Raw genomic sequence first — 27,770 nt, 5'->3', positions numbered from 1 at the left:
GGAGAAGACGGATTGAAAGGATCTCTGATCATTCAGCAAGTGAACACATATGACTCAGCTGTGTATTTCTGCGCTGCCAGCACACAGTGATGTGGTTTAATGGCACCGCTTGACTAAAAACCTCCTACAACACAGAAACTAGTGACAGCTGCTGCTCAGGGTTTTAGTTGTTTGACAACTGAAATAATTATGCTGATTACTGGGCTCTGATTCTTAATATTCTGTTGATTATTGATGAAGAAGTAAGTGAACATGCAAATGTACTCATGTAAACTTATTTACTACAAAATACTTATATTTAACATTCTTTTAAAGCTTAAACAAACAATAGAGGAGACTTGGATCATGCCGACAAGCTGAATGGAGCCATTTTATGTTTTTATTGGCTTCTTTGAGCCTTCCTGCACCTTAAAGTATCAGCTGATTACCGCTGAGTATGATATATGCAGGACCTCCCCCTCCAGTCATGTGATCATGGGAGCATTGGACTTCGTGTTTCCTCTGTGTTGAACACTTTGACTCCATCCTTCATCTGGATGGAGGCTCATCATGCTGATCTCACTCATTTATCTGTCACTTCTTTTACACTCAGGTAGGTTTTGTAAATTAACTCATGATGGATGTAACAGCTGACCGACACTTGAAAGGTCAAGTTCACATCAAATGTTCATATCTCATCTATCATATCTGCATTCACTCTTGTGTTTATTGAGATGAAACACAAAGAAACATTATCCTTCATCTGCTGCAGGTCTCACTTCAGCCTTCCTGCACCTTAAAGTATCAGCTGATTACCGCTGAGTATGATATATGCAGGACCTCCCCCTCCAGTCATGTGATCATGGGAGCATTAGACTTCGTGTTTCCTCTGTGTTGAACACTTTGACTCCATCCTTCATCTGGACGGAGGCTCATCATGCTGATCTCACTCATTTATCTGTCACTTCTTTTACACTCAGGTAGGTTTTGTGAATTAACTCATAATGGATGTAACAGCTGACCGACACTTGAAAGGTCAAGTTCACATCAAATGTTCATATCTCATATTTTAACTGCACATTTAATATGAAAGTAATCAGTGTATTTTGGTTATTTGTCACTGTTGCACAGCTTTAACTTCAGTTTCCAGGATGTCTCCAGCTTTATACACATGTGGATTTTTACTGCTCGTGCTCACAAGTAAGTCAGACTCAATATTACATGACTATTCTCTTAATATCAAGTACTGTCATTTCTGTAACATCTGTACTACTTTGAGCTTATTCTACAACCAAGTGAATAAATACAAAAACCACATTGACTTGAATTGACTTTGTTCACAGGAAAAGTGGCGAGTGTTGAAGTTAAACAGCCCTCTTCTAAAGTTGTGGTGGAAGGGACGAAGCAGCTCGACATTCCCTGCAGTCATGATGACAGCAACCTCCCAGTGATGCTGTGGTACGAACACCAACAGAACAGTCAGACTATGATCCTCATTGGGTACACATACCGCATGAATGACCCAAGCTACGAGGACCAGTTTAAGGACTCCAGATTCCAGATTAAAAGAGAGGACACACTGAAAGGAACTCTGATCATTCAGCAAGTCAACACATCAGACTCAGCTGTGTATTTCTGTGCTGCCAGCACACAGTGATGTGGTTCAATGGCACCGCTTGACTAAAAACCTCCTCTAACACAGAAACTAGTGACAGCTGCTGCTCAGGGTTTAAGTTATTTGAGAACTGACATAATTATGATGATTACTGGGCTCTGATTCTGCTAATTGATGAATAAGTAAGTGAACATGCAGTTGTACTCATGAAAACTTATTTAGTACAAAATACTTTTATATTTGGCATCCTTTTAAAGCTTGAAAAGCAGCAGAGGAGACTTGGATTCTGCCAGACAAGCTGAATTTAGCCATTTTATTTATCTATTGACATTTTAAAACAAGTCCACATCTAATTCAGCCTTCTTTGAGCCTTCATGCACCTTAAAGTATCAGCTGATTACCGCTGAGAATGATATATGCAGGACCTCCCCCTCCAGTCATGTGATCATGGGAGCATTAGACTTTGTGTTTCCTCTGTGTTGAACACTTTGACTCCATCCTTCATCTGGACGGAGGATCATCATGCTGATCTCACTCATTTATCTGTCACTTCTTTTACACTCAGGTAGGTTTTGTGAATTAACTCATAATGGATGTAACAGCTGACCGACACTTGAAAGGTCAAGTTCACATCAAATGTTCATATCTCATCCATCATATCTGCATTCACTCTTCTGGTTATTGAGATGTAACACAAAGAAACATTATCCTTCATCTGCTGCAGGTCTCACTGTTGTAGTTCTTCAATCTGGAGATCAAATATCTGACCCTGGACTCACAGTGAAGTTGGAGTGCAGCATGGGTCCAGGGTTCAACATGATGAGCTACACCATGCTCTGGTACCGACAACACCACTACGGAGCTCCAGTGGAATATCTCCTTAATGAGTACGACTTACCTGCTGGACACTTCCAGTCCTCTACCGACAAATCCAAAAACAGCTTCACTCTTGAAATAAGTGAGCTGCTTCTCAATGACAGCAGCACCTACTACTGTGCTGCCAGTCACAGTGATGCACACAGAGCAGACCGTCATACAAATAACAAGAGTGACTGTCACAGATGGCACACAGGCAGGAAGGAGCTGTGGCTCCACTGGTTTGGCTGTTAACAAACAGTGAGGGGAGAATATGAAAGAGAAGCTTCATGTTGGAGACAAGAAATAAAATAAATCAGTCTCAAATTCTGGTTGAACTCATCAGAGACAGTTTTAGTTATCACAGATTTTGTTGTCGTTTCTCACGTTCGTTAACTGCAAAGAAGCAGAATCAGTCAGATCAGCTGTGTGCAGAGGAAGAAGGTGGGGAAGAGGAGGTGTGACGTAGAAGGGAATGTAGTCATCGCTCATTTGTAATGAGTCTGTCAGAGTGGAGGACCATGTGAATGCTCCACCTCTGACACCAGATGTCAGTACATGTTATAACTGTGAATTTGGTATGAAAGTAATCAGTGTGTTTTGGTTATTTGTCACTGTTGCACAGCTTTAACTTCAGTTTTCAGGATGTCTCCAGCTTTTTATACATGTGGATTTTTACTGCTCGTGCTCACAAGTAAGCCAGATTCATAATTTTTTTATCAAGTACTACAGTTTTGTACAGCTTATTCTTCAACTGTTTTAACTGATTAAAAACAACAATTTCATTGACTTGAATTGACTTTGTTCACAGGAAAAGTGTCAAGTGCTGAAATTAAACAACCCTCTTCTAAAGTTGTGGTGGAAGGGACGAAGCTGCTCGACATTCCCTGCAGTCATGATGACAGCAACCTCAATGTGATGCTGTGGTACCAACACCAACAGAACAGTCAGACTATGATCCTCATTGGGTACACATTCCTTGTGAGTGACCCAAACTATGAAGACCAGTTCAAGGAATCCAGATTCCAGATTAAAAGAGAAGACACACTGAAAGGATCTCTGATCATTCATGAAGTGAACACATCAGACTCAGCTGTGTTTTTCTGCGCTGCCAGCACACAGTGATGTGGTTTAATGGCACCGCTTGACTAAAAACCTCCTCCAACACAGAAACTAGTGACAGCTGCTGCTCAGGGTTTTAGTTATTTGAGAACTGACATAATTATGATGATTACTGGGCTCTGATTTTCGATATTCTATTGATAATTGATGAAGAAGTAAGTGAACAGGCAACTTGTGCTCATGTGAACTTATTTCCTACATCATGCAAAAACTTTTATATTTAGCATCATTGAAATCTGAAGATCGGTTCACTCGCCCCTAATGACAGAACGAACAACAAGGACGTGCACGTTGCCCGGATCTGCGTCACCGGGGCCCCACCCTGGAGCCAGGCCTGGGGTTGGGGCTCGCAGGCGAACGCCTGGTGGCCGGGTCTTTGCCCACGGGACTCGGCCGGGCGCAGCCCGAACAAGCAACGTGGGCCCGCCCTCCCGTGGGCTCACCACTCGCGGGAGGGTTCAGAAGGGGCCGGTGCAGTGGGATATGGGTGGCAGTCGTGGGCGGGGGCCCCGGCGGCCCAATCCCCGGATGGTGACTCTAGCCATGGGGACATGGAATGTCACCTCGCTAGGGGGGAAAGAGCCTGAGCTGGTGTGGGAGGTTGAGCGGTACCGGCTAGAGATAGTCGGGCTCACCTCCACACACAGTCTGGGCTCTGGAACCCAACTCCTTGAGAGAGGCTGGACTCTCTTCTACTCTGGAGTTGCCCGCGGTGAGAGGCGGCGAGCTGGTGTGGGCTTGCTTATAGCCCCCCAGCTCAGCCGCCATGTGTTGGGGTTCTCCCCGGTGAACGAGAGGGTCGTTTCCCTGCGCCTTCGGGTCAGGGATAGGACTCTCACCGGCCTTCTTGGAGTCCCTGGGAGGGGTACTGGAGAGTGCTCCAACCGGGGACTCCGTCGTTCTCCTGGGGGACTTCAACGCCCACGTGGGCGACGACAGTGTTACCTGGAGGGGTGTGATTGGGAGGAACGGCCTCCCCGATCTGAATCCGAGTGGTGTTTTGTTACTGGACTTCTGTGCTAGTCACAGTTTGTCCATAACGAACACCATGTTCAAGCATAAGGGTGTCCATATGTGCACGTGGCACCAGGACACCCTAGGCCGGAGATCAATGATCGACTTTGTGGTCGTGTCATCTGACCTCCGGCCGTATGTCTTGGACACTCGGGTGAAGAGAGGGGCTGAGCTGTCAACTGATCACCACCTGGTGGTGAGTTGGATCCGCTGGCGGGGGAGGAAGCCGGACAGACCTGGCAGACCCAAACGTATCGTGAGGGTCTGCTGGGAACGTCTGGCAGAACCCTCTGCCAGGGAGATCTTTAACTCCCACCTCCAGGAGAGCTTTGACCAGATCCCGAGGGAGGCTGGGGACATTGAGTCCGAATGGACCATGTTCTCCACTTCCATTGTTGACGCGGCTGTCCGGAGCTGTGGCCGTAAGGTCTCCGGTGCCTGTCGCGGCGGCAATCCCCGAAGTAAGGGTTGCTGTCAAGCTGAAGAAGGAGTCCTACCGAGCCTGGCTGGCCCAGGGGACTCCTGAGGCAGCTGACGGGTACCAGCAGGCCAAGCGTGCGGCAGCACGGGCAGTCTCAGAAGCAAAAACTCTGGTCTGGGAAGAGTTCGGGGAGGCCATGGAGGAGGACTACCGGTCGGCCTCGACTGGGGACATCGTCGGGCGGTGGAAGGAATACTTCGAGGATCTCCTCAATCCCACTGACACGCCTTCCATAGAGGAAGCAGAGGCTGGGGACTCAGAGGTTGACCCATCCATCACCCAAGCCGAAGTCACTGAGGTAGTCCGGAAGCTCCTCGGTGGCAAAGCACCGGGGGTGGATGAGATCCGCCCTGAGTACCTCAAGTCTCTGGATGTTGTGGGGCTGTCTTGGCTGACACGTCTCTGCAGCATCGCGTGGCAGTCGGGGACAGTGCCTCTTGACTGGCAGACAGGGGTGGTGGTCCCCCTATTTAAAAAGGGGGACCGGAGGGTGTGTTCCAACTATCGGGGGATCACACTCCTCAGCCTCCTCGGGAAAATCTATTCCAGGGTACTGGAGAGGAGAATTCGGCCAAAGTCAAACCTCGGATTCAGGAGGAACAATGCGGTTTTCGTCCTGGCCGTGGAACACTGGACCAGCTTTATACCCTCCGCAGGGTGCTTGAGGGTTCATGGGAGTTTGCCCAACCAGTCCACATGTGTTTTGTGGACTTGGAGAAGGCATTCGACCGTGTCCCTCGTGGCATTCTGTGGGAGGTGCTCCGGGAGTATGGGGTCGGAGGCCCTCTGTTAAGGGCTGTACGGTCCCTGTACGACCGGAGCAGGAGCTTGGTTCGCATTGCCGGCAGTAAGTCAGACCTGTTCCCAGTGCATGTTGGACTCCGGCAGGGCTGCCCTTTGTCACCGGTTCTGTTCATTATTTTTATGGACAGAATTTCTAGGCGCAGCCACGGGCCGGAGGGGATCTGGTTCGGGAGCCACTGGATCTCATCTCTGCTTTTCGCGGATGATGTGGTCTTGTTGGCTCCTTCGAGCCAGGACCTCCAGCATGTCCTGGGGCGGTTTGCAGCCGAGTGTGAAGCGGCTGGGATGAGAATCAGCACCTCCAAATCCGAGGCCATGGTTCTCGACCGGAAAAAGGTGGCTTGCTCCCTCCAGGTGGGAGGAGAGTTCCTGCCTCAAGTGGAGGAGTTTAAGTATCTTGGGGTCTTGTTCACGAGTGAGGGAAGGATGGAGCGTGAGATTGACAGGCGGATCGGTGCAGCGGCTGCAGTAATGCGATCGTTGTATCGGTCTGTCGCAGTCAATCTACGTTCTGACCCTCACCTATGGCCATGAACTTTGGGTCATGACCGAAAGAATAAGATCCCAGATACAAGCGGCCGAAATGAGTTTCCTCCGCAGGGTGGCTGGGCGCTCCCTTAGAGATAGGGTGAAGAGCTCTGTCACCCGGGAGGGGCTCGGAGTAGAGTCGCTGCTCCTCCACATCGAGAGGAGCCAGCTGAGGTGGCTCGGGCATCTGTTTCGGATGCCCCCGGGACGCCTCCCTCGGGAGGTGTTCCTGGCATGTCCCGCTGGGAGGAGACCCCGAGGAAGACCCAGGACACGCTGGTGTGACTATGTCACTCAGCTGGCCTGGGAACACCTGGGATCCTCCCGGTAGAGCTGGAGGCAGTGTCCGGGGAGAGGGAAGTCTGGGTGTCCCTGTTCAGGCAGCTGCCCCCGCAACCCGGCCCCGGATAAGCGGACGAAAATGGATGGATGGATGGATGGATGAAATCTGAAATAAACAACAAAAAAAAACATAAATTGGCTCCATATTCACCTGTTTCTTCAGAAGCCTGTGGGTGCTGCCATGACAGATAACTACTTCCACCAGCGGTTTTCTGTTTTCCGGTGCCTTGATACTGCATGACTGACCACCGCCGCCAAACTAGCCCAAAACAACTTGCATTTTGTCTAGGGCTGCCCCCAAATAGTCGCCCATGCAATGGTCGACCAAAAACTCGTTAGCCGACCAAAATTGCACTGGTCAATCGGTCGCAGGAAAGAAAAAAAAAAAACATTTGGAGCTGTGTCTTGTCAAAATTAAGTCAAAATCTATGTGGCGGCTGGCCTGTGTATAAAAGTCTGTAGGACTTTTAATTTGAAGGGCCAGATACAGGAAGTCGTGACAGTCACTCACTGTCAGTGTTTTTTTTTAACACGGCAGGTCCCATCGACATTGTGGTTAGACAGTTAATAGCCAACCATGTCGGGAAAGACGTCTAGAATATAGGATCATTTTGAAAAGAAGGATGACCCCAAGAAGGTGACATGCAAACTTTGCAAGAAAAACTTCGCCTGTCACTCCTCCTCGACGAACATGATGTACCACCTTAAACATGTAAGTAGCCTAGCTACCTGGCAGCCCGAACGTTTGAAAGCAAAGATAAATACATTTTATTATTGTTATATGCGCTAGTATTAGACTATTTTCTGACACATTCAGAATTAGAATCTGGGGGGGGGGAAGACGCTCATCACCGTCAGCCGAGGGGCGCCTCTTTAACGAGAAGACCGCGGCAGCCCACAAGCACCCGCTATAAAGCAGCTAACATTGAAAATGAGTATAGTGGCGCTGAGCTCGCAGTATAGCAACGCAGCGCCGCTGTTCCACTGTCTGGGGAGAACCCTGTATATATATGTATATATATATATATATATATATATATATATATATATATATATACATATATTTATATATACTGTATATATATATATATATATATATATATATATATATATATATATATATATATATATATATATATATATATATATATATATATATATATATATATTTATATATATGCGTCAATTAGTCGACTGATCGCTCTAAATGACGACCACTGGTCGACTAAGAAAATCCATGGTCAGGGGCAGCCCTAGATTTGTCATAAATGTTAAATTGTTTTTTCAATGAGCTCAAGTAAAACATGCGCCACTGTTGGTTGCCACAACAATTCAAGAACATTGAAGCTTTATTCAAAAAGTTCTTGTGTAGAACATCAACAACTTCGACAAACATGTCCGTGCCCTGCCCCCTGCACGCCATGCCAAGGAGGGAGGAACAGGGACTAGCATGGCTCGCGGCTTTGAGACTAAACTAAATATTTGGGATTATGAAAACCTTCCACACAATAGCTGCTGCCTGACTTCGCTTACCCGGCAATGCACGAACAGCCGCCTGTCTCCACGACTCCACTTTCCTTCAGCATCACCCACGCTGTATGTTTAGCTTGACTGAGGCTGTGACTGGGCTCCCCTGCTGCCTTCAGAAATACAAACTCGCTGTGTTTCTTCAACAGTAATAATCCAAGTGTCTGGAAACCCTGAGATCACACATTGATTTGAAAAGACTGTATTTACACCGTTTAACAGCTAAAATCTTAAAAAGAGAATATGAAAGAGAAGCTTTATGTTGGAGACAAGAAATGAAAAAAAAAACAGTCTCACATTCTGGTTAAATTCATGAGATACAGTTTTAGTTTTCACAGCTCTGTCTGTCATTTCTCACGTTTGTTAAGTGCAAAGAAGCAGAATCAGTCAGATCAGCTGTGTGCAGAGGAAGAAGGTGGGGAAGAGGAGGTGTGACGTAGAAGTAAAGGTAGTCATCTCTCATTTGTAATGAGTCTGTCAGAGCGGAGGACCATGTGAATGCTGCACCTCTGATACCAGATGTCAGTGCATGTTATAACTGTACATTTGATATTAAAGTAATCAGTGTATTTTGGTTATTTGTCAGTGTTGCACAGCTTTAACTTCAGTTTCCAGGATGTCCCCAGCTTTATACACATGTGGGTTTTTACTGCTCGTGCTCACAAGTAAGTCAGACTCAATATTATGACATTTTTTAAATATCGAGTACTGCAGTTTGGTGCAGCTTATTCTTCAACCATTTTAACTGAATAAAAACAACAATTTCATTGACTTGAATTGACTTTGTTCACAGGAAAAGTTGCAAGTGTTGAATTCAAACAGCCCTCTTCTAAAGTTGTGGTGGAAGGGACGAAGGAGCTTGACATTACCTGCAGTCATGATGACAGCAACTTCGTAGTGATGCTGTGGTACCAACACCACAGAACAGTCAGTCCATGATCCTCATTGGGTACACAGTCTATGTGAGTGACCCGACCTATGAGGACCAGTTTAAGGACTCCAGATTCCAGATTAAAAGAGAGGAAACACTGAAAGGATCTCTGCTCATTAAGCAAGTGAACACATCAGACTCAGCTGTGTATTTCTGCGCTGCCAGCACACAGTGATGTGGTTTAATGGCACCGCTTGACTAAAAACCTCCTACAACACAGAAACTAGTGACAGCTGCTGCTCAGGGTTTTAGTTATTTGAGAACTGACATAATTATGATGATTACTGGGCTCTGATTCTTAATATTCTATTGATGATTGATGAAGAAGTAAGTGAACATGCAAATGTACTCATGTAAACTTATTTACTACAAAATACTGATATTTAACATTCTTTTAAAGCTTAAACAAACAATAGAGGAGACTCGGATCATGTCAGACAAGCTGAATTGAGCCATTTTATGTTTTTATTGGCTTCTTTGAGGCTTCCTGCACCTTAAAGTATCAGCTGATTACCGCTGAGTATGATATATGCAGGACCTCCCCCTCCAGTCATGTGATCATGGGAGCATTAGACTTTGTGTTTCCTCTGTGTTGAACACTTTGACTCCATCCCTCATCTGGACGGAGGCTCATCATGCTGATCTCACTCATTTATCTGTCACTTCTTTTACACTCAGGTAGGTTTTGTGAATTAACTCATAATGGAGGAAACAGCTGACCGACACTTGAAAGGTCAATTTCACATCAAAAGTTAATATCTCATCTGTCATATCTGCATTCACTTGAGATGTAACACAAAGAAACATTATCCTTCATCTGCTGCAGGTCTCACTATTGTAGTTCTTCAATCTGGAGATCAAATATCTGACCCTGGACTTCCATTGAAGTTGGAGTGCAGCATGGGTCCAGGGATCAGCATGACCAGCTACACCATGCTCTGGTACCGACAACACCACTACGGAGCTCCAGTGGAGTTTCTCATAAAAGAACATGAGCAGAAGTCGGGGCACTTCCAGTCCTCTATCGACGCTTCCAAAAACAGCTTCACTCTTGAAATAAGTGAGCTGCTTCTCAGTGACAGCAGCACCTACTACTGTGCTGCCAGTCACAGTGATGCACACAGAGCAGACCGTCATACAAATAACAAGAGTGACTGTCACAGATGGCACACAGGCAGGAAGGAGCTGTGGTTTGATACTAAACTGCCTATTAATGTCATATAAGAATGACTTCCAGGGACAATATTTGTGCTTTAATTTACAATGTCTTGACTTTAAAAATGACATTAAATGTACCTTGTTCCTTGTAGTCACATGCTGCATAAAGCTGAAGAGGTGCTTTAATACATGTATTTAATACAATACAAAATGTTTATTTTATCAAAAATCAGATACCTGCTTTTCTCTGTTTGTAGAGGCTATTAAAGATTGCTACAGTAGGCAAAGACAGCAGTCTCGATAGTGTTATTGGTGGCAGATAATGTTGAGTGCAGGGTGAGGAAATCATATTAAAGATAGGAAAAATAAATAATAGCCTAGTGTAAAGTTAAAGTATGAGTTGTAAAATCATCTGATGTCACATTAGCCAGCACAAAATCTTGTGATGACTTGATGTTTCAGATTATAACGTGTCATTTTGTAGTTGTAAAGCATCTGGCTCTCCTTAGAAAGATCAGCTCCCACGTCACTCTGTCTGAGGATGCAGTGTGCAGCAAGCACCAGAGGAGGGAAACCTTCAAGCCTCTGCATGCATGAGTTCACTTTTAAAAATACTCTCTACATGAAGCAGTTAAAAATATGATATGATATATATGACATAATGGTTATTTACTCTGAGTCATGCTGTGCATGAAAACAACTAGATCCTGACTGATATATAGTATAATATCTGTTGGCCAATAATATAAGCAGATATTGTTCTATCACCAATATGTTGGTATAGTTGTTATCCAATATGGGTCGATGTGAAAAAAATGTTTTAGGGAATATTATGCAGAAAAAGATGCTCAGGAAAATGTATGATTATCAAATTCCCAGTGAGGTTTACTGTTTCAGTGCACTGATGTCATCTTAGACAATAAGGTTTATTGTTAAACTGTAAAATATCCTGCCACATATATCCTCTGTAAGATGGATTTTGCACTTCAAAATCAAATAATACAGGTGGCAACCTCAGGAAACTTCAGTTCTGGATGGCTCGATACAGAAGAAATAGAGATCATTTCTATGTGAGCAGTAAATAATGATTTTATAGTGAATTTATTTAATTTCTTTAACCAGTGACTGGACATGCCACATGCCGCCCCACTAAATTTTCTTAAAAGTAGGATATAAGTTCTTTCACGGTCTAAAATTAGCGCTCACGCAGCGAAAAGGCGCATTTAAATTTCTTACAACGGCTGTCGCAGTAACAGACACATCATGAACCCGACAGAAATGAGCTTCACTGATAAACTGCGAGGATAAAGAGGTGTGACCAGCGGTGATGTCACTTCCTCTGAGGAGTGGCGAACAAACCCCCAAAAAAGCCCAGTTTTATCTCTACCTCCCCTCTGTTGTTGCTTCTTTTCTTAGCCGTCACAGAAATAGCAGCAGTCAGGTTGGAGCTGGTTCAGCCGTCACCCAGCCCGACCTGCACAGCTGCTCCCACAGACGCACACCGCGATGGAGGCTGAGATACGGGGGAGCCGGGTGGGGGAAGGGGAGGGGGGGAAAATAAAGAGGCATCAGGTTTTTGTGTGACGGTTTTTCATCGTGGGGACAGGGGGCCACGGTGATACATCCCCATAGAGCCGTCGTACAAAAACCTCCTCCCATTGACTCCCATTGTTTAGACGGCTACATGCTGCTTTAGAGCAAAAAAAAGTATAATCTGAGGGTTTTTAAGATGTTTGAACACTTTGACATTGAAAAGTCAAATAATACAAAGGTAGCTAGGTAGAAAAAAATAGTTTTTTAATGATTTTCAGGTCACATTTGGGGCATTTGGATTCCTCTTTTAGCCATCGTCACAACAAACAAAACAACTTTGGACATCATGAAGCTCATCCTGCACGTATGAATCTTCTTCATCTTCTGGATTATTAGACTGTCTCAACAGGCTGATTCTGGAAAGTTTTGTGACTTTTTGTTGGAGGAGACATTCAGTGTGACACTGGAAATGAAGCTTACTTTGGAAAGGGAACAAAACTCACTGTTTTGGGTAAGTCGAAGCGTTTGCAACTTCAGTTCACTGAGACAAAACTTATAATATCTGATTAATTGGTTTGAAAGTGAAGGAAAAAACTGTTTGTATATAAAAGCTAAAGTATTGAGCTGAAGTGAAAACACTGTGACCTACAATGAGCCTGCTTACTTCGGCCAAGGAACCAAACTCACTGTTTTAGGTAAATATATAATTTCATTCCTGCATTTTATTAGATGCCACATCACTTTAGAGTCTTCATAAAAACAGAATATGTTAGTAAAAGTGTTTCCAAAGATAATTCTAATAGAGAAAGACACAAGAGTTTCATGCTCAGTATTTCTGCACTGTGACAATGCAAACGAAGCTTACTTTGGAAAAGGAACAAAACTCACAGTTTTGGGTAAGTCAAAGCTTTTGTAGCTTCAGTTTACTGCAACAAAAATAGTCGAAGTGTTCGTATAAAAGTGAAGGAAAAAACTGTTTCTGTAAAAAAGGTGAATTATTGAGCTGAAGTGAAAACACTGTGAACCAAGGTCAGCCTGCTTACTTCGGCCAAGGAACCAAACTCACAGTTTTAGGTAAATATTTCTGTTCATTACCGTATTTTATTAGATGTCACGTCGCTTTAGAGTCTTTGTAAAAACCGAATTATTAGTAAAAGTGTTTCTAAAGATAATTCTAGTCAAGAAAGACACAAGAGTTTCATGCTCAGTATTTCTGCACTGTGATGATCGAAGCGAAGCTTACTTTGGAAAAGGAACAAAACTCACTGTTTTGGGTAAGTTGGAGATTTTGAAGCTTCAGTTCACTGCAACAAACAAAGTCAAAATGTTTGTTGAAAAGAGGGAAGGAAAAAACTGTTTCTGTAAAAAAGCTGAAGTATTGAGCTGAAGTGAAAACACTGTGACCTACACTGATCCTGCTTACTTCGGCCAAGGAACCAAACTCACTGTTTTAGGTAAATATTTCAGTTTATCACAGTTTATTGTATGTTAATAGATGCCACAACACTTCAGAGTCTTTGTAAAAACAGAATTATTGTGTTTGTATAAAACTGAAGGAAAGAACAATCTACAAAAAAGCTAAAGTATTGAGCTGGAGTGAAAACACTGTGAACCAGGGTTATCCTGCTTACTTCGGCCAAGGAACCAAACTCACAGTTTTAGGTAAATATTTCAATTCATTACCATATTTTACTAGATGCCACGTCGCTTTAGAGTCTTTGTGAAAACAGAATTATTGTGTTCGCATAAAACTGAAGGAAAAAAACATCTACAAAAAAGTTGAAGTATTGAGCTGAAGCGAAAACACTGTGAATCAGGGTGATCCTGCTTACTTCGGCCAAGGAACCAAACTCACAGTTTTAGGTAAATATTTCAATTCATTACTGTAATTTAAAAGATGTCACATAGCTTTAGAGTCTTTGTAAAAGCATAATTATTAGTAAAAGTGTTTCCAAAGATAATTCTAGCAGAGACAGACACAAGAGGTTCATGCTCAGCATTTCTGCACTGTGACAACGTAAACGAAGCTTACTTTGGAAAAGGAACAAAACTCACTGTTTTGGGTAAGTTCGAGCTTTATCGACTTAAAGTAAGTGCAAGAAATGTAAACTAGTTTAATTGTGTAAATGTTTGAAGGCCAAGTAAAAAAACTGTCATTGTGAAAAAGCTCAATTATTGAGCTGGAGTGAAAACACTGTGACCAACACTCAGCCTGCTTACTTCGGCCAAGGAACCAAACTCACTGTTTTAGGTAAATATTTCATTTCATTACCGTATTTTACTAGATGCCACGTCACTTTAGAGTCTTTGTAATAACAGAATTATTGTGTTCGTATAAAACTAAAGGAAAAAACTATCTACAAAAAAGTTGAAGTATTGAGCTGAAGCGAAAACACTGTGAACCAGGCTAATCCTGCTTACTTCGGCCAAGGAACCAAACTCACAGTTTTAGGTAAATATTTCAATTCATTACCGTATTTTACTAGATGCGACATCACTTTAGAGTCTTTGTAAAAGCATAATTATTAGTAAAAGTGTTTCCAAAGATAATTCTAGCAGAGAAAGACACAAGAGTTTCATGCTCAGCATTTCTGCACTGTGACAACCTAAACGAAGCTTACTTTGGAAAAGGAACAAAACTCACTGTTTTGGGTAAGTTCGAGCTTTATCGACTTAAAATTAGTGCAAGAAATGTAAACTAGTTTAAATGTGTAAATGTATGAAAGCAAAGGAAAAAAAACTGTCATTGCGAAAAAGCTGAATTATTGAGCTGGAGTGAAAACACTGTGACAAGCACTCAGCCTGCTTACTTCGGCCAAGGAACCAAACTCACAGTTTTAGGTAAATATTTCACTTCATTGCTGTATTTTAATAGATGTCACATCGCCTTAGAGTCTTGTTAACAGAAGCAATGACTTACTCGAATTAATCGTGCTTGAGAAAGACAGCAGAGTTTCATGCTAAGCGTTTCTGCACTGTGACAATGCTGAAGCATACTTCGGAAAAGGAACAAAACTGACTGTTTTGGGTAAGTCGATGAAGAAATTGGACAAAATGAATAGGCTGTATAATCAGGGTAGTGTACTAACAATCATAATTTATTTGGGCCTTCTTAGTTTTAGCTCAGCTCAGTACTTTTTGTTGTTAAGCTCAAGCGCTGTGCCAATTACGAAGCCTATTTCGGCCAGGGAACAAAACTGACTGTTCTTGGTGAGTACGACGTTAAATAATCTTCTGATTAATTCACCTGTGAGAGATGTAAAACATAGAGAAGTTAAAGTAAAAGTTTTGTGTTACATTAAATTTGTGAAAAAAACAAAGAAAATGCAGTGCAGCTGAATGTTGGTGTTGAATGTTGGTTTTAAAAACTAATTACATTTATTTCAATAAACACTTGAAGCAACTAAATGTAAAGAAACAACGTAAAAGCTGCATCTCAGGCTGTTTTGAGCACTGATCGTGTGCACTGTGACTCTGGTGGTTATGAACCTATCTTCGGTGGAGGAACAAAACTAACTGTTGTAGGTAAGAAACCAAAGAAATGACAAAAAGTATTTTAATCGTAGTGTTTCTGTCAGAAACTAACTGCACTCAAGTCCAGCTTAAGTTTGGCTCAGAGGTTTTTGTTCCTGAGATTGAACGCTGTGTCAGTACGAAGCTTATTTCGGCCCAGGCACGAAACTGACTGTTCTTGGTGAGTAAATAATGTCAAACAGGATTGTGATTGTTGGTGTGTTTTGCTTAAAACTTGCAAAAACAGGCTGAAGTTGTTGCTTTTAATGGAGAGTTACGCTTATTAGTCAAACAAAGTCAAACAAAGTCAAAGCAGCATCTGAGGCTGTTTTTAGCACTGATCGAGTGCACTGTGACTCTGATAGAGAGGCTTACTTCGGTGGAGGAACAAAGTTAACTGTTTTAGGTAAGAAGTCAAACTAAGTATCTTATTAATATATCATTTGAGTGTATCTGTAACTGCACTGACATCCATTTAAAGTTTGGCTCAGAGGTTTTAGTTCTTGGTGAGTTGATAAAGCCTGACAGGAGGGCGATTGACAGGTTTGCATTGCTTACAACTTGCAAAAACTGCAGCTGCAGTCGTCGGTTTTAAAGGGAAGTTACATTTATTAGAAAACTACAAGATAAAGCAGCATCTGGTGCTGTTCTGAGCACTGATCAGGAGCACTGTGACACTGGTGCAAGTGAAGCTTACTTCGGTGGAGGAACAAAGTTAACTGTTCTAGGTAAGAAATCAAACAAAGTATTTTATTAATCTGTAAATCTGAGTCGACTCAAGGCCAGTTTAAGTTTAGCTCACAGTTTGTTGCTCTTCGGATTAAACTTGTGTCAGTAAGAAGCTTTTTTCAGCCCGGACACAAAACTGTTAAATAAAGTCTAACAAGAATGTAATTGTTGTTCTGCATGGCTTATAACTTGAAAAAAACAGGCTGTAGTTGTTGGTCTTAAAGGAGAATTAAATTTATTAGAAAACTTTAAGTTAAAGCAGCATCTGGGGCTGTTATGAGCACTGATCAAGTCCACTGTGCCTCTGGGAGTTATGAAGCTTACTTCGGTGGAGGAACCAAGATAACTGTCCTAGGTAAGAAATCAAACTAAATATTTGTTTTAATCTGTAGTCTTAGTGTTTCTCCGCTGCACTGAAGTCCATTTTAAATTAAGCTCAGAGATTTTTGTCCTTGTTTCAGCCCAGGCGCAAAACTGACTGTTCTTGGTGAGAGAAAAAAGTCTAACAGGGTGGTTACTGTTGGTCTGCATTGCTTATAACTTGAAAAAACAGACTGCAGGTGTTGGTTTCAAAGGAAATGTTATCTATAGAAAACAAGAAACTAAATCAGCAATGTTAAAGCAGCATCTGGAGCTGTTTTGAGTACTGATCAAGTGCACTGTGACTCTGGTGGTGGAGAAGCTTACTTCGGTGGAGGAACAAAATTAACGGTTTTAGGTAAGAAATCAAACAATGTGTTTTGTAATACTCAGTTTGAGTGTTCTTGTTAGTCCAGTTTAAGTTTAGCTCAGAGGTTTTTGCTCTTCAGATTAAACTCTGTGTCAGAATGAAGCTTATTTCGGCCCAGGCACAAAATTGACTGTTCTTGGTGAGTAAATAAAGTCTTACATGGTGGGAAGTTGAGGTTTGCATTGCTTAAAACTTGTAAAAACAGACTGCAGGTGTTGGTTTTAAAGGGAAGTTTTATCTATCAGAAAACTAGAAACTAAATAAGCAGTGTTAAAGCAGCATCTGGGGCTGTTTTGAGCACTGATCAAGTGCACTGTGACTCTGGTGGAGAAGCTCACTTCGGTGGAGGAACAAAATTAACGGTTTTAGGTAAGAAATCAAACAATGTGTTTTGTAAAACTCAGTTTGAGTGTTCTTGTTAGTCCAGTCTAAGTTTAGCTCAGAGGTTTTTTGCTCTTTAGATTAAACTCTGTGTCAGAATGAAGCTTATTTTGGCCCAGGGACAAAATTGACTGTTCTTGGTGAGTAAATAAAGTCTTACAGGGTGGTAATTTTAGGTTTGCATTGCTTACAACTTGCAAAAACAGACTGCAGGTGTTGGTTTTAAAGGAAAGTTTTATCTATCAGAAAACTAGAAACTAAATAAGCAGTGTTAAAGCAGCATCTGGGGCTGTTTTGAGCACTGATCAAGTGCACTGTGACTCTGGTACTGGAGAAGCTTACTTCGGTGGAGGAACAAAATTAACTGTTTTAGGTAAGAAATCAAATCAAGTGTTTTGTAAAACTCAGTTTGAGTGTTCTTGTTAGTCCAGTTTAAGTTTAGCTCAGAGGTTAAACTGTGTCAGAATGAAGTTTATTTCAGCCCAGGCACAACACTGACTGTTCTTGGTTAGTAAATAAAGTCTTACAGGGTGGTAATTTTAGGTTTGCATTGCTTACAACTTGTAAAAACAGGCTGATGTGAAGGTTTTAAAGGAAAGTTTTATCTATCAGAAAACTAGAAACTAAAGAAGTTAAGTCAAAGCAGCATGTAGGGCTGTTTTGAGCACTAATGAAATGCACTGTGACACTGGTAGTAGAGAGGCTTACTTCGGTGGAGGAACAAAATTAACTGTTTTAGGTAAGAAATCAAACAAATTGCTTTGTAAAATGTAATGTGAGTGTTCTTCTTAGTCCAGTCTAAATTCAGCTCAGAGGTTTTTGCTCTTCAGATTAAACGCTGTGTCAGAACGAAGCTTATTTTGGCCCAGGGACAAAACTGACTGTTCTTGGTAAGTTTATAAAATCTAACAGAGTGTTTGGTCTGCATTGCTTACAACTTTGTAAAAAAGGCTGTGGTTGTTCGCTTTTAAAGCAAAGTTACAGTTATTAGAAAAATAGAGACCAAAGACAAAAAGTCAAAGCAGCATCTGGGGCTGTTTTGAGCACTGATCGAATGCACTGTGACTCAGAATGCAGAAGCTTACTTTGGTGGAGGAACAAAGTTAACTGTTTTAGGTAAGAAATCAAACTTTAATTTGAGTGTTCAGTTTAAATTCTGTGTCAGAACGAAGCTTATGTCATGATTATTAGTCTGTACTGCTTGCAACTTGAAAAACCAGGCGGTAGTTGTTACTAAAAGAAAGGTACAGTTATTAGAAAAGTAGAAACTAAAGAAGCTAAGTCAAAGCAGCATGTAGGGCTGTTTTGAGCACTGATCAAGTGCACTGTGACTAATGCTGGAGAAGCTTACTTCGGTGGAGGAACAAAATTGACTGTTTTAGGTAAGAAATCAAATCAAGTGTTTTGTAAAATGTAATGTGAGTGTTCTTGTTAGTCCAGTCTAAATTTACCTAAGAGGTTTTTGCTCTTCAGATTAAACTCTGTGTCAGAACGAAGCTTATTTTGGCCCAGGCACAAAACTGACTGTTCTTGGTGAGTAAATAAATTCTAACAGTGGTAATTGTAGGTCTGGGCTGATTACAACTTGCAAAAAGATGCCGTAGCTGTTGGTTTTAAAGGAAAGTTTAATCTATTAGAAAAGTAGAAACTAAAGAAGCTAAGTCACAGCAGCATATAGGGCTGTTTTGAGCACTGATCAAATGCACTGTGACCAATACTGGAGAAGCTCACTTCGGTGGAGGAACAAAATTGACTGTTTTAGGTAAGAAATCAAACGAAGTGTTTTGTAAAATGTAATGTGAGTGTTCTTGTTAGTCCAGTCTAAATTTACCTAAGAGGTTTTTGCTCTTCAGATTAAATTATGTGTCAGAATGAAGCTTATTTTGGCCCAGGCACAAAGCTGACTGTTCTTGGTGAGTAAAGAAAAGTTTTACAGAGTGGGAATTTTAGGTTTGCATTGCTTACAACTTGCAAAAAGATTCTCTAGCTGTTGATTTTTAATGAAAATTGAATGTATGAGAAAACTAGAAACTAAAGAAGCAAAGTCAAACCAGCATCTGGGGCTGTTTTGAGCACTGATCAAATGCACTGTGACTCTGGTGGTGGTAGAGAGGCTTACTTCGGTGGAGGAACAAAGTTAACTGTTTTAGGTAAGAAATCAAAAAACATATTATTATTTGTTTGTTTCTGTGAGAAACTTACTGCATTCAAGTCCAGTCTAAGTTTAGCTCAGAGGTTTTTGCTCTTCAGATTAAACACTGTGTCAGAACGAAGTTTATTTTGGCCCAGGCACAAAACTAACTGTTCTTGGTAAGTTCCTAAAAATCTGACAGAGTCGTAATTGTTGGTCTGCGTTGCTTACAACTTGCAAAATCAGGCTGTAGTTTTTAAAGGAAAGTTACAGTTATTAGCAAACTAGAGACTAAAGTAGCAATGTTAAAGCTGCATCTGGGGCTGTTTTGAGCACTGATCAAGTGCACTGTGACTCTGGTGGTGCTGGAGAAGGCTCACTTCGGTGGAGGAACAAAATTAACAGTTTTAGGTAAGAAATCAAACAAAGTGTTTTGTAAAATGAAATGTAAGTGTTCCTGTTAGTCCAGTTTATGTTTAGCTCAGAGGTTTTTGCTCTTCCAGATTAAACTCTGTGTCAGAACGAAGTTTATTTTGGCCCAGGGCACAAAACTGACTGTTCTTGGTGAGTTTATAAAGTCTAACAGGAATGTAATTGCTGGTTTGCGTTGCTTAAAACTTGTAAAATCAGGCTTTAGTTGTTGGTTTTAAAGGGAAGTTCCATTAATTAGAGAACTCGAATTTGAAGCAGCAATGTTAAAGCTGCATCTGGGGCTGTTTTGAGCACTGATCAAGTGCACTGTGACTCTGGTGGTAGTGGCTCAGAAGCTCACTTCGGTGGAGGAACAAAGTTAACTGTGTTAGGTAAGAAATCAAACAAAGTGCTTTTGAAACTTAATGTGAGTGTTTCTGTTCGTCCAGTTTAAATTTCGCTCAGAGGTTTTTGCCCTTCAGAAAACTAGAAACTAAAGAAACAAAGTCAAAGTAGCATCTGGGGCTGTTTTGTGCACTGGTCGAGTGCACTGTGACTCAGGGAGAGGCTTACTTCGGTGGAGGAACAAAATTAACTGTTTTAGGTAAGAAATCAAACTTAATTGGAGTATTTCTGAAATAAACTATCTGCAATCAAGTCCAGTTTAAGTTTAGCTCAGAGTATTTTGTTCATCAAATTAAACAGGCACAAAACTGACTGTTCTTGGTGGGTAATTAAAGTCTAACAGCAATGTAATTGTTGGTCTGCGGTGCTTACAACTTGCAAAAACAGGCTTTTAGTCATTGGTTTTAAAGGGAAGTTACATTTATTAGAAAACTATAAGTTAAAGCAGCAATGTTAAAGCTGCATCTGGGGCTGTTTTGAGCACTGATCAAGTCCACTGTGACACTGGTACTGGCTCTGAAGCTTACTTCGGTGGAGGAACAAAATTAACTGTTTTAGGTAAGAAATCAAACAAAGTGTTTTGTAAAATGAAATGTAAATGTTCCTGTTAGTCCAGTTTATGTTCACCTCAGAGGTTTTTTCTCTTCAGATTAAACTCTCTTTCAAAATTAAGTTCAATTTTGCCCAGGCACAAAACTGACTGTTCTTGATGAGTTTATAAAGTCTAACAGGAATGTAATTGCTGGTTTGCATTGCTTAAAACCTTGCAAAATCAGGCTTTAGTTGTTGGTTTTAAAGGGAAGTTCCATTAATTAGAGAACTCGAATTTGAAGCAGCAATGTTAAAGCTGCATCTGGGGCTGTTTTAAGCACTGATCAAGTGCACTGTGACTGGTGGTAGTGGCACAGAAGCTCACTTCGGTGGAGGAACAAAATTGACTGTTTTAGGTAAGAAATCAAACAAAGTGCTTTTTAAAACTTAATGTGAGTGTTTCTGTTTGTCCAGTTTAAATTTCGCTCTGAGGTTTTTGTTCGTTAGAAAACTAGGAACTTAAGAAACAAAGTCAAAGTAGCATCTGGGGCTGTTTTGAGCACTGATCCAGTGCACTGTGAATCAGGGAGAGGCTTACTTCGGTGGAGGAACAAAATTAACTGTTTTAGGTAAGAAATCAAACTTAATTGGAGTGTTTCTGAGAGAAACTGTCTGCAATCAAGTCCAGTTTAAGTTTAGCTCAGAGTTTTTTGTTCTTCAGATTAAACAGGCACAAAACGGACTGTTCTTGGTGGGTAATTAAAGTCTAACAGGAATGTAATTGTTGGTCTGCATTGCTTACAACTTGCAAAAACAGGCTGTAGTCTTTGGTTTTAAAGGGAAGTTACATTTATTAGAAAATTATAAGTTAAAGCAGCAAAGTTAAAGCTGCATCTGGGGCTGTTTTGAGCACTGATCAAGTCCACTGTGACTCTGGTGCTGGCTCAGTGGCTTACTTCGGTGGAGGAACAAAATTAACAGTTTTAGGTAAGAAATCAAACAAGTGTTTTGTAAAATGTAATTTGAGTGTTTCTGATTGTCCAGTTTAAGTTTAGCTCAGAGGATTTTGCTCTTCAGATTAAACTCTGTGTCAGAAAGAAGTTTATTTCGGCCGAGGCACAAAACTGACTGTTCTTGGTGAGTAAATAAAGTCTAACAGGAATGTAATTGTTGGTTTGCATTGCTTACAACTTGCAGGCTGTAGTTGTTGGTTTTAAAGGGAAGTTACAGTTATTAGAAAACAAAGTTAAAGCTGCATCTCAGGCTGTTTTAAGCACTGATCGAGTGCACTGTGACTGGTGGTAACACAGAAGCTCACTTTGGTGGAGGAACAAAGTTAACTGTTTTAGGTAAGAAATCAAACAAAATATCTTATTCCTCTGTAGTCATACTGCACTGAAGTCCATTTTGAGTTTAGCTCCGAGGTTTTTGTTCTTATTTTGACGTGGGCACAAAACTGACTGTTCTTGGTAAGTTAATAAATATCTAACAGGGTTGTAATTGTTGGATTGTGTTGCTTACAACTTGCAAAAACAGGCTGTAGTTGTTCGCTTTTAAAGCGAAGTTACAGTTATTAGAAAAATAGAGACCAAAGACAAAAAGTCAAAGCAGCATCTGGGGCTGTTTTGAGCACTGATCGAATGCACTGTGACTCAGAATTCAGAAGCTTACTTTGGTGGAGGAACAAAGTTAACTGTTTTAGGTAAGAAATCAAACTTTAATTTGAGTGTTCAGTTTAAATTCTGTGTCAGAACGAAGCTTATGTCATGATTGTTAGTCTGTACTGCTTGCAACTTGAAAAACCAGGCGGTAGATGTTACTTTTAAAGGAAAGTTCACATGTATTAGCATCTGGGGCTGTTTTGAGCACCGATCAGGTGCACTGTGACAATGATGGTAGAGAGGCTTACTTCGGTGGAGGAACAAAGTTAACTGTTTTAGGTAAGAAATCATATTAAATTGCGTTGAACATTGCTCAGGTGTTATTTTGTCAAGCTGTTTTTAAAACTTTAGAGATACTCACAGGCTCAAACGACTCCCAAAGTAAATCAAACAAGCATAAAATAGGCACGGACATGTTAAATAGATGTTACAATGGTAAAAACAGGTCAAGTCTAGTTTTTACAGTCAAAGAGTGAGAAAGTTGGAATAATCTCAGAGTGTATGAGACAAAGAGAGGCTGTAGGAAGAGGTTTTGTCACGGTTGAGAGTCTCTGTGCTCCAACAACGAGGCTTACTTTGGAGCTGGAACTAAACTCACAGTTTTAGGTAAGAAAACCCTCAACAATAACATCTCACAGAGCTTCAGTCACAACTTGTTTGGATAATGCATGAGTAGGAAATAATGTCCAGTATTAAGATGCATGTTCAGACCTTTATTTTAATGCCAGCACACAAAGTACAAAAAGTATTGTCTTTTTAAAAAACGTGGAAGTTTGTGCTCAGAGAAACAATCTTTGTATGTGTTCTTTAGTAAAAGTACTGCAGGGATTAAAAAAAAACCTGGCTGTATGCCCAGATTATCACTCTCACATGGAGTTCTTATCATCTCTGTTAAATACTGTGAGTTCACAGTCAGAAGCTTATTTCGGAGCTGGAACCAAACTCACTGTTTTAGGTAAGAAACTTATTGTTAACATAAACTAATCTAATATTGACGGGGTATGCAGGTGTATTGTTTCTACGTTTTAAGGTTTTTACTTTATCTGAAACAAACCCAGTTTCGCACCTGTTAGTTCTGAGAGGCTCGACAGTTTTTCTGCAGCCTTGTATCAGTGTGAACAACTATGAACCTGCTTACTTTGGCAGTGGAACCAAACTGACTGTGTTGGGTAAGAAAATGTTATATATATTTTTTTTAAAAGTTAAGTTTAGTGCTGTTAAAAGCAGATGTCTTTGTTTGGTGATTTCCTGGTGTGCCGTCAAATACGCCAAACAAAGTGTAAAAGTTATGAAGTGAGGTGAATCTCTCCCTTTGGTATACAGCGTACCGGACTTATTGCATTTTTTTCCAAGACATAAAATGTAATTAAAGTATTTACAATGGCGAGCATTTGAGCAGACGCCGGTAAGATTTCTTTATTTAAATCAAGAGGTGAAGGAAGAGGGTCTTTATAATGTGATACTTTAAGTGGGATCGTTGTTTGTGAAAAACTCCAGTGTGCAGTAAAAGAATTAATTAGGCTGTGGTAGATCTTTGTCAGTTTTTTACATGCGAGTCAGCGGTGTGCTCAGACAGTTATCCTGCTGAATTTGGAGGGGGAACCAGACTTACAGTTCTTGGTAAGATCACTGCATTGAAAACAGCATTTTTATCCGAGGAAACTCGCTTGAAATGACTGTTCAGTGTGAAAAAGGTCTCTTGTGTCTTTTTTGTGCACTGATGTTTACATCTAAAATGTGTGTGCGTGCAGCTTTGGTTAATTGATTTGTGTCCTTCTCCTTACAGGTAAAGACGATAAAATTACCCCACCAACAGTGAAAGTGCTTGAACCGTCAGAAAAGGAGTGCCGAAACAAGGTAGAAAAAGAAAAAAGGAAGAAGACGTTGCTTTGTGTGATCAGCAGATTCTACCCAGACCATGTCAATGTGACCTGGAAGATCAATAATGAGGAAATGTCTAAGGGTGTGGCGACGGACAACATGCCCGCACAGCCGAACGATGGAGAGTTTTACAAAATCACCAGCAGGCTGAAGGTCGACGCCAACAAATGGTTCGATCCCGAGAATGAATTCAAGTGCATTGCCAGCTTCTTCAATGGGACAGGAACGACATACCATGAAAACGGAACTAGAGGCATAGAAGGTATGTTCATTCATAAAGGATGAATTCACCCAAACATAAATATTCTGTCATTCTCTGCTCAACTCTGATGGAAGGTCAGGTGAAGTTTCTTATTTCTTGAGCTTCACGGCAAAACAGCATTGCATCATTCTCCTAAACAGCCAAAGGAGATGGGGACTTGTTTTAAATGTTAAATACAACCAAATAAATAAAAGTAAAGTCCCCATCTACTGCGGTTTTGTTGTGAAGCTCCAGAAATATAGAGGGTGAGTAGATAGTGACTGAATTTTTCTTTTTCTTTCAACTGTTCCTTTAAACAACATCTTCTTGCTGATGGAAACACGTGTAACTAATCTCTCCTTGTCTTTTCCACTTCATAGCTCCAAAGACAGGACAAAACATAACAACAGGTAAATACATTATTTTGTGCTTCTGTTCACCTCAATGCCTGGATTATAATCATACAGTCTACAAAACACACTCATGGTGGTTTTTATAAGCATACATATAACATGTATCATGTATATAAATGTAAATAAAAAGCAGCACTGTGTTATAAAATCCACCCAGACAGTCAAATTTGAGTAAAAGTAAAGATATGTTGAGTAAAAGTCTTATGTCTGCTTAAATATCAATAGAAAAGCTACAGGATATATATATTTACGTGTCTGTATATACAGTTATATACTGATGCTATCTATAAATAAGCTTCTTTGGCTCTAATGTAGCATTTAATCTGCAAAGTAAAGGAAATACTGGAAATATTCCAAGTTATGATATTGCAGCCAGTTGTCATTGTGCTTTTCTGCAACAATTCACAGATATGTTAAATGTTTTATACGTATCACCTCAACCTTTCCACAATACGTATCGTGTGTAACCCATTTCAGTACGTATGTGCGAGCGTGTTTGTTTCTGTCACTCATTGTAATTTTTCTTTCTGCAGAGGCGTATTTGAAGAGAAGTCAGACCGCCAAGCTCTCCTACGGCGTTTTAATCATCAAGGGCTGCGTCTACGGCGCCTTCGTGATGTTTCTGGTGTGGAAGCTTCCGGTTCGTTCTCCGCCGTCTCCATGTTGTTTGTCCCTTATTTAAAAAACTGCTTCTGCAAATGTTATATGTCAAGAAACGAGTGCTAAAAAGAGTCATGACGATGTGTCCGCTCTGTCTGTTCTGCAGGGTTCATCTGGAAAGCGGAACAACTGAGAGCTGAGCCTGAGCAATCCACTTCTCGGGGATGTTGTTGGTTTCTGTAAATACTGTCTGAAAACATCGAAGACAACATTTTTGGCAATTTTGTTTGTTGCCACTGTGTTTCCTTGTCACTCAATTCTGCTAAAATACAGCTATATATATATATATACTCTTGTTACAATCTTAAAGGTGCAATATGAAAGAATTGTAGTTGGAAAGACAGTTTTGAACTTGTGACATCTATGCATTGTTTTTTGAATGTTTAGCACGCTAACCCAGCCAGACAGCTAGCTGCACAGCTATCTGAGCTAACTAGCTAACCGTAGCTACAGTTAGCAGTTCTTACATATTGCACCTTTAAGGCTGCTTTAGTGAGTCCTTTTTATAAATACTTACAATGATGATAATTTGTCCTCTTTGCATGTGTGTTCAACTGTTTGCTTCATTTTCTTCTCAATAAAAGTGTTTTAGAGCATCTCAAAGTTTGTCCTCAGTGAGTTTGTCTGTGATTGTAATGACATCTCCAGACAGTCGAACAGTAATTAGATCTAGTGTACATAAAAAACAAAAAAGGGCACCTGTTGATCTTCATATCAGACACAGTTCAGAACATAATGGTCGTTTAAATTTAGAATAGAACTGCGCAGATAGCTGTCGCTCGTCAGTTGCTGTAAATTGGTGTCAACAGAGCTGATAACATGCCTGCAGTAACCCCACGTCTTATCTCAGGTGGATATTTTTAGCGGCTCGCCCGTCTGCCTGTTTTCTGAGAAATAAACTATTTTTTGCCCACGTGCAGTTTGTTGAAACATTCCCCGCTCAGATAAACTGCTTCATTTGGTTCTTAAGAAGTTTTTCCAGTGATCAAACTGAGAGATGACTAAAGTGACGTTTAATTCAAATTAAATTCCGTCAGCTAATCTGTATTTTAAAATTCCTTTCAAGAACTCATTTGACCTTTTATGCGTTGTTTCTTCATATCAAGTCATATCTAGTTTTTCCATTCTGCACAAATGAAAGGAGCTTGTGAGAGTTTATATTCCCCTCATGAATAAAGAAGTTATCTTTTGTCAGTGGGAAAGTAAATGTGAGAGTGTGAGTGAGTTCGCCCCATAACAACAGGAAATCATCCGTCTCATCTGTGCACAGAAGAAGGTCGAAGCTGTTGTTGGTGAGGGTTTGAAACCCTGCAGGGGAGCAGAGAGCGGCAGCGGAGGAGAGGATGTGGTCACACAGCAGCCTGCAGATCGCTGTCTGTGCTGAGAAATGACGAAGGTGCGACCTTCCTCTTCACCGCAACCTCCGGCTCACACCTGCTCCTCTGCACCAACAACCCCGCGCTGCACATCTCTGAGCAGACAGCTGCTAGCACTTCAGTTTCTGTGTCAACTGAAGAACTCATTTGACCTTTATTTGTTTAAGTCACATCTAGTTTTTACATTTTGCACAAATGAAAAAAAGCTTTTTACATTTCACAATGAACATTGGATGTTTGTAATAGCTCATACAACTACTGGTTAATTTGTAGTTATTAAACATAAATTAACAAAAGATTAAATGTTTCATAAACCATTTATTAATTAATTCTTTATTGCAAAGTTGCAACTGATGTCTATAATTCTTTGTAAAGGGTTAATGAATACTTAATACTGGAATAAATGTACTTATTTCTTTTCACCACTGCTCATCAAACTCAATTTTGCATTTTTAAATGTATTTATGACTCCAGAGGGAATCAAACTGCAGAAAAACACTTTTCTACTTTCTACATTCGTCTGCTTCAAAAACATGTTTGTTCTCGCTGCAGCCACACAAACAGGAAACACAGTCGGCGAGACCGCAACAGAAACAAGTCGTGTCAAACATCTGTGAACATGGTAATAATATCTCCTCCTGCAGAACCCTGGTGGTAAATTTGTAAGCTGTTGTTTTTTATCTCTGGTTGTTACGTAACGCAAAACAGAATTTATCACTCACTGGAATTTTATGTGCCACACAATTAAAAACACCTCCACCAACTACAAAAAGTATCTACAACTTATCAATCTATGTAAACTAACAGGACTGTGTGGA

General features: G+C 40.9%; 1 protein-coding gene and 3 gene segments (V, D, J or C); all 4 read left to right on the top strand.

Moving 5' to 3' along the window:
- The window catches only part of LOC115566089 (M1-specific T cell receptor beta chain), a gene marked incomplete in the record, with an annotated part of 384,816 nt that extends 358,637 nt beyond the window's left edge, over positions 1–26,179 (top strand). The window contains 5 exon segments of the mRNA XM_030391829.1: positions 22,017–22,069; positions 24,168–24,524; positions 24,884–24,913; positions 25,450–25,556; positions 25,683–26,179. Of these exon segments, the coding sequence (XP_030247689.1) occupies positions 22,017–22,069; positions 24,168–24,524; positions 24,884–24,913; positions 25,450–25,556; positions 25,683–25,709 (574 nt within the window).
- LOC115566091 (T cell receptor beta variable 2-like) lies at positions 848–1,723 on the top strand. The segment is given in 3 exon segments: positions 848–959; positions 1,111–1,179; positions 1,323–1,723. Coding segments are annotated over 3 exon segments (426 nt in total).
- On the top strand, positions 2,085–2,901 carry LOC115566090 (immunoglobulin heavy variable 3-30-3-like). The segment is given in 2 exon segments: positions 2,085–2,159; positions 2,319–2,901. Coding segments are annotated over 2 exon segments (429 nt in total).
- On the top strand, positions 8,765–9,479 carry LOC115566097 (T-cell receptor beta chain V region C5-like). The segment is given in 2 exon segments: positions 8,765–8,932; positions 9,061–9,479. Coding segments are annotated over 2 exon segments (362 nt in total).
- Positions 26,180–27,770: the final 1,591 nt, after the last annotated feature.

This window comes from Sparus aurata, chromosome 16, assembly GCF_900880675.1.
Source record: "Sparus aurata chromosome 16, fSpaAur1.1, whole genome shotgun sequence".
NCBI classification, from domain to species: domain Eukaryota; kingdom Metazoa; phylum Chordata; class Actinopteri; order Spariformes; family Sparidae; genus Sparus; species Sparus aurata.
The sequence above is the reverse complement of the archived record's forward strand: the minus strand, read 5'-3'. Positions and strand labels throughout refer to the sequence as shown.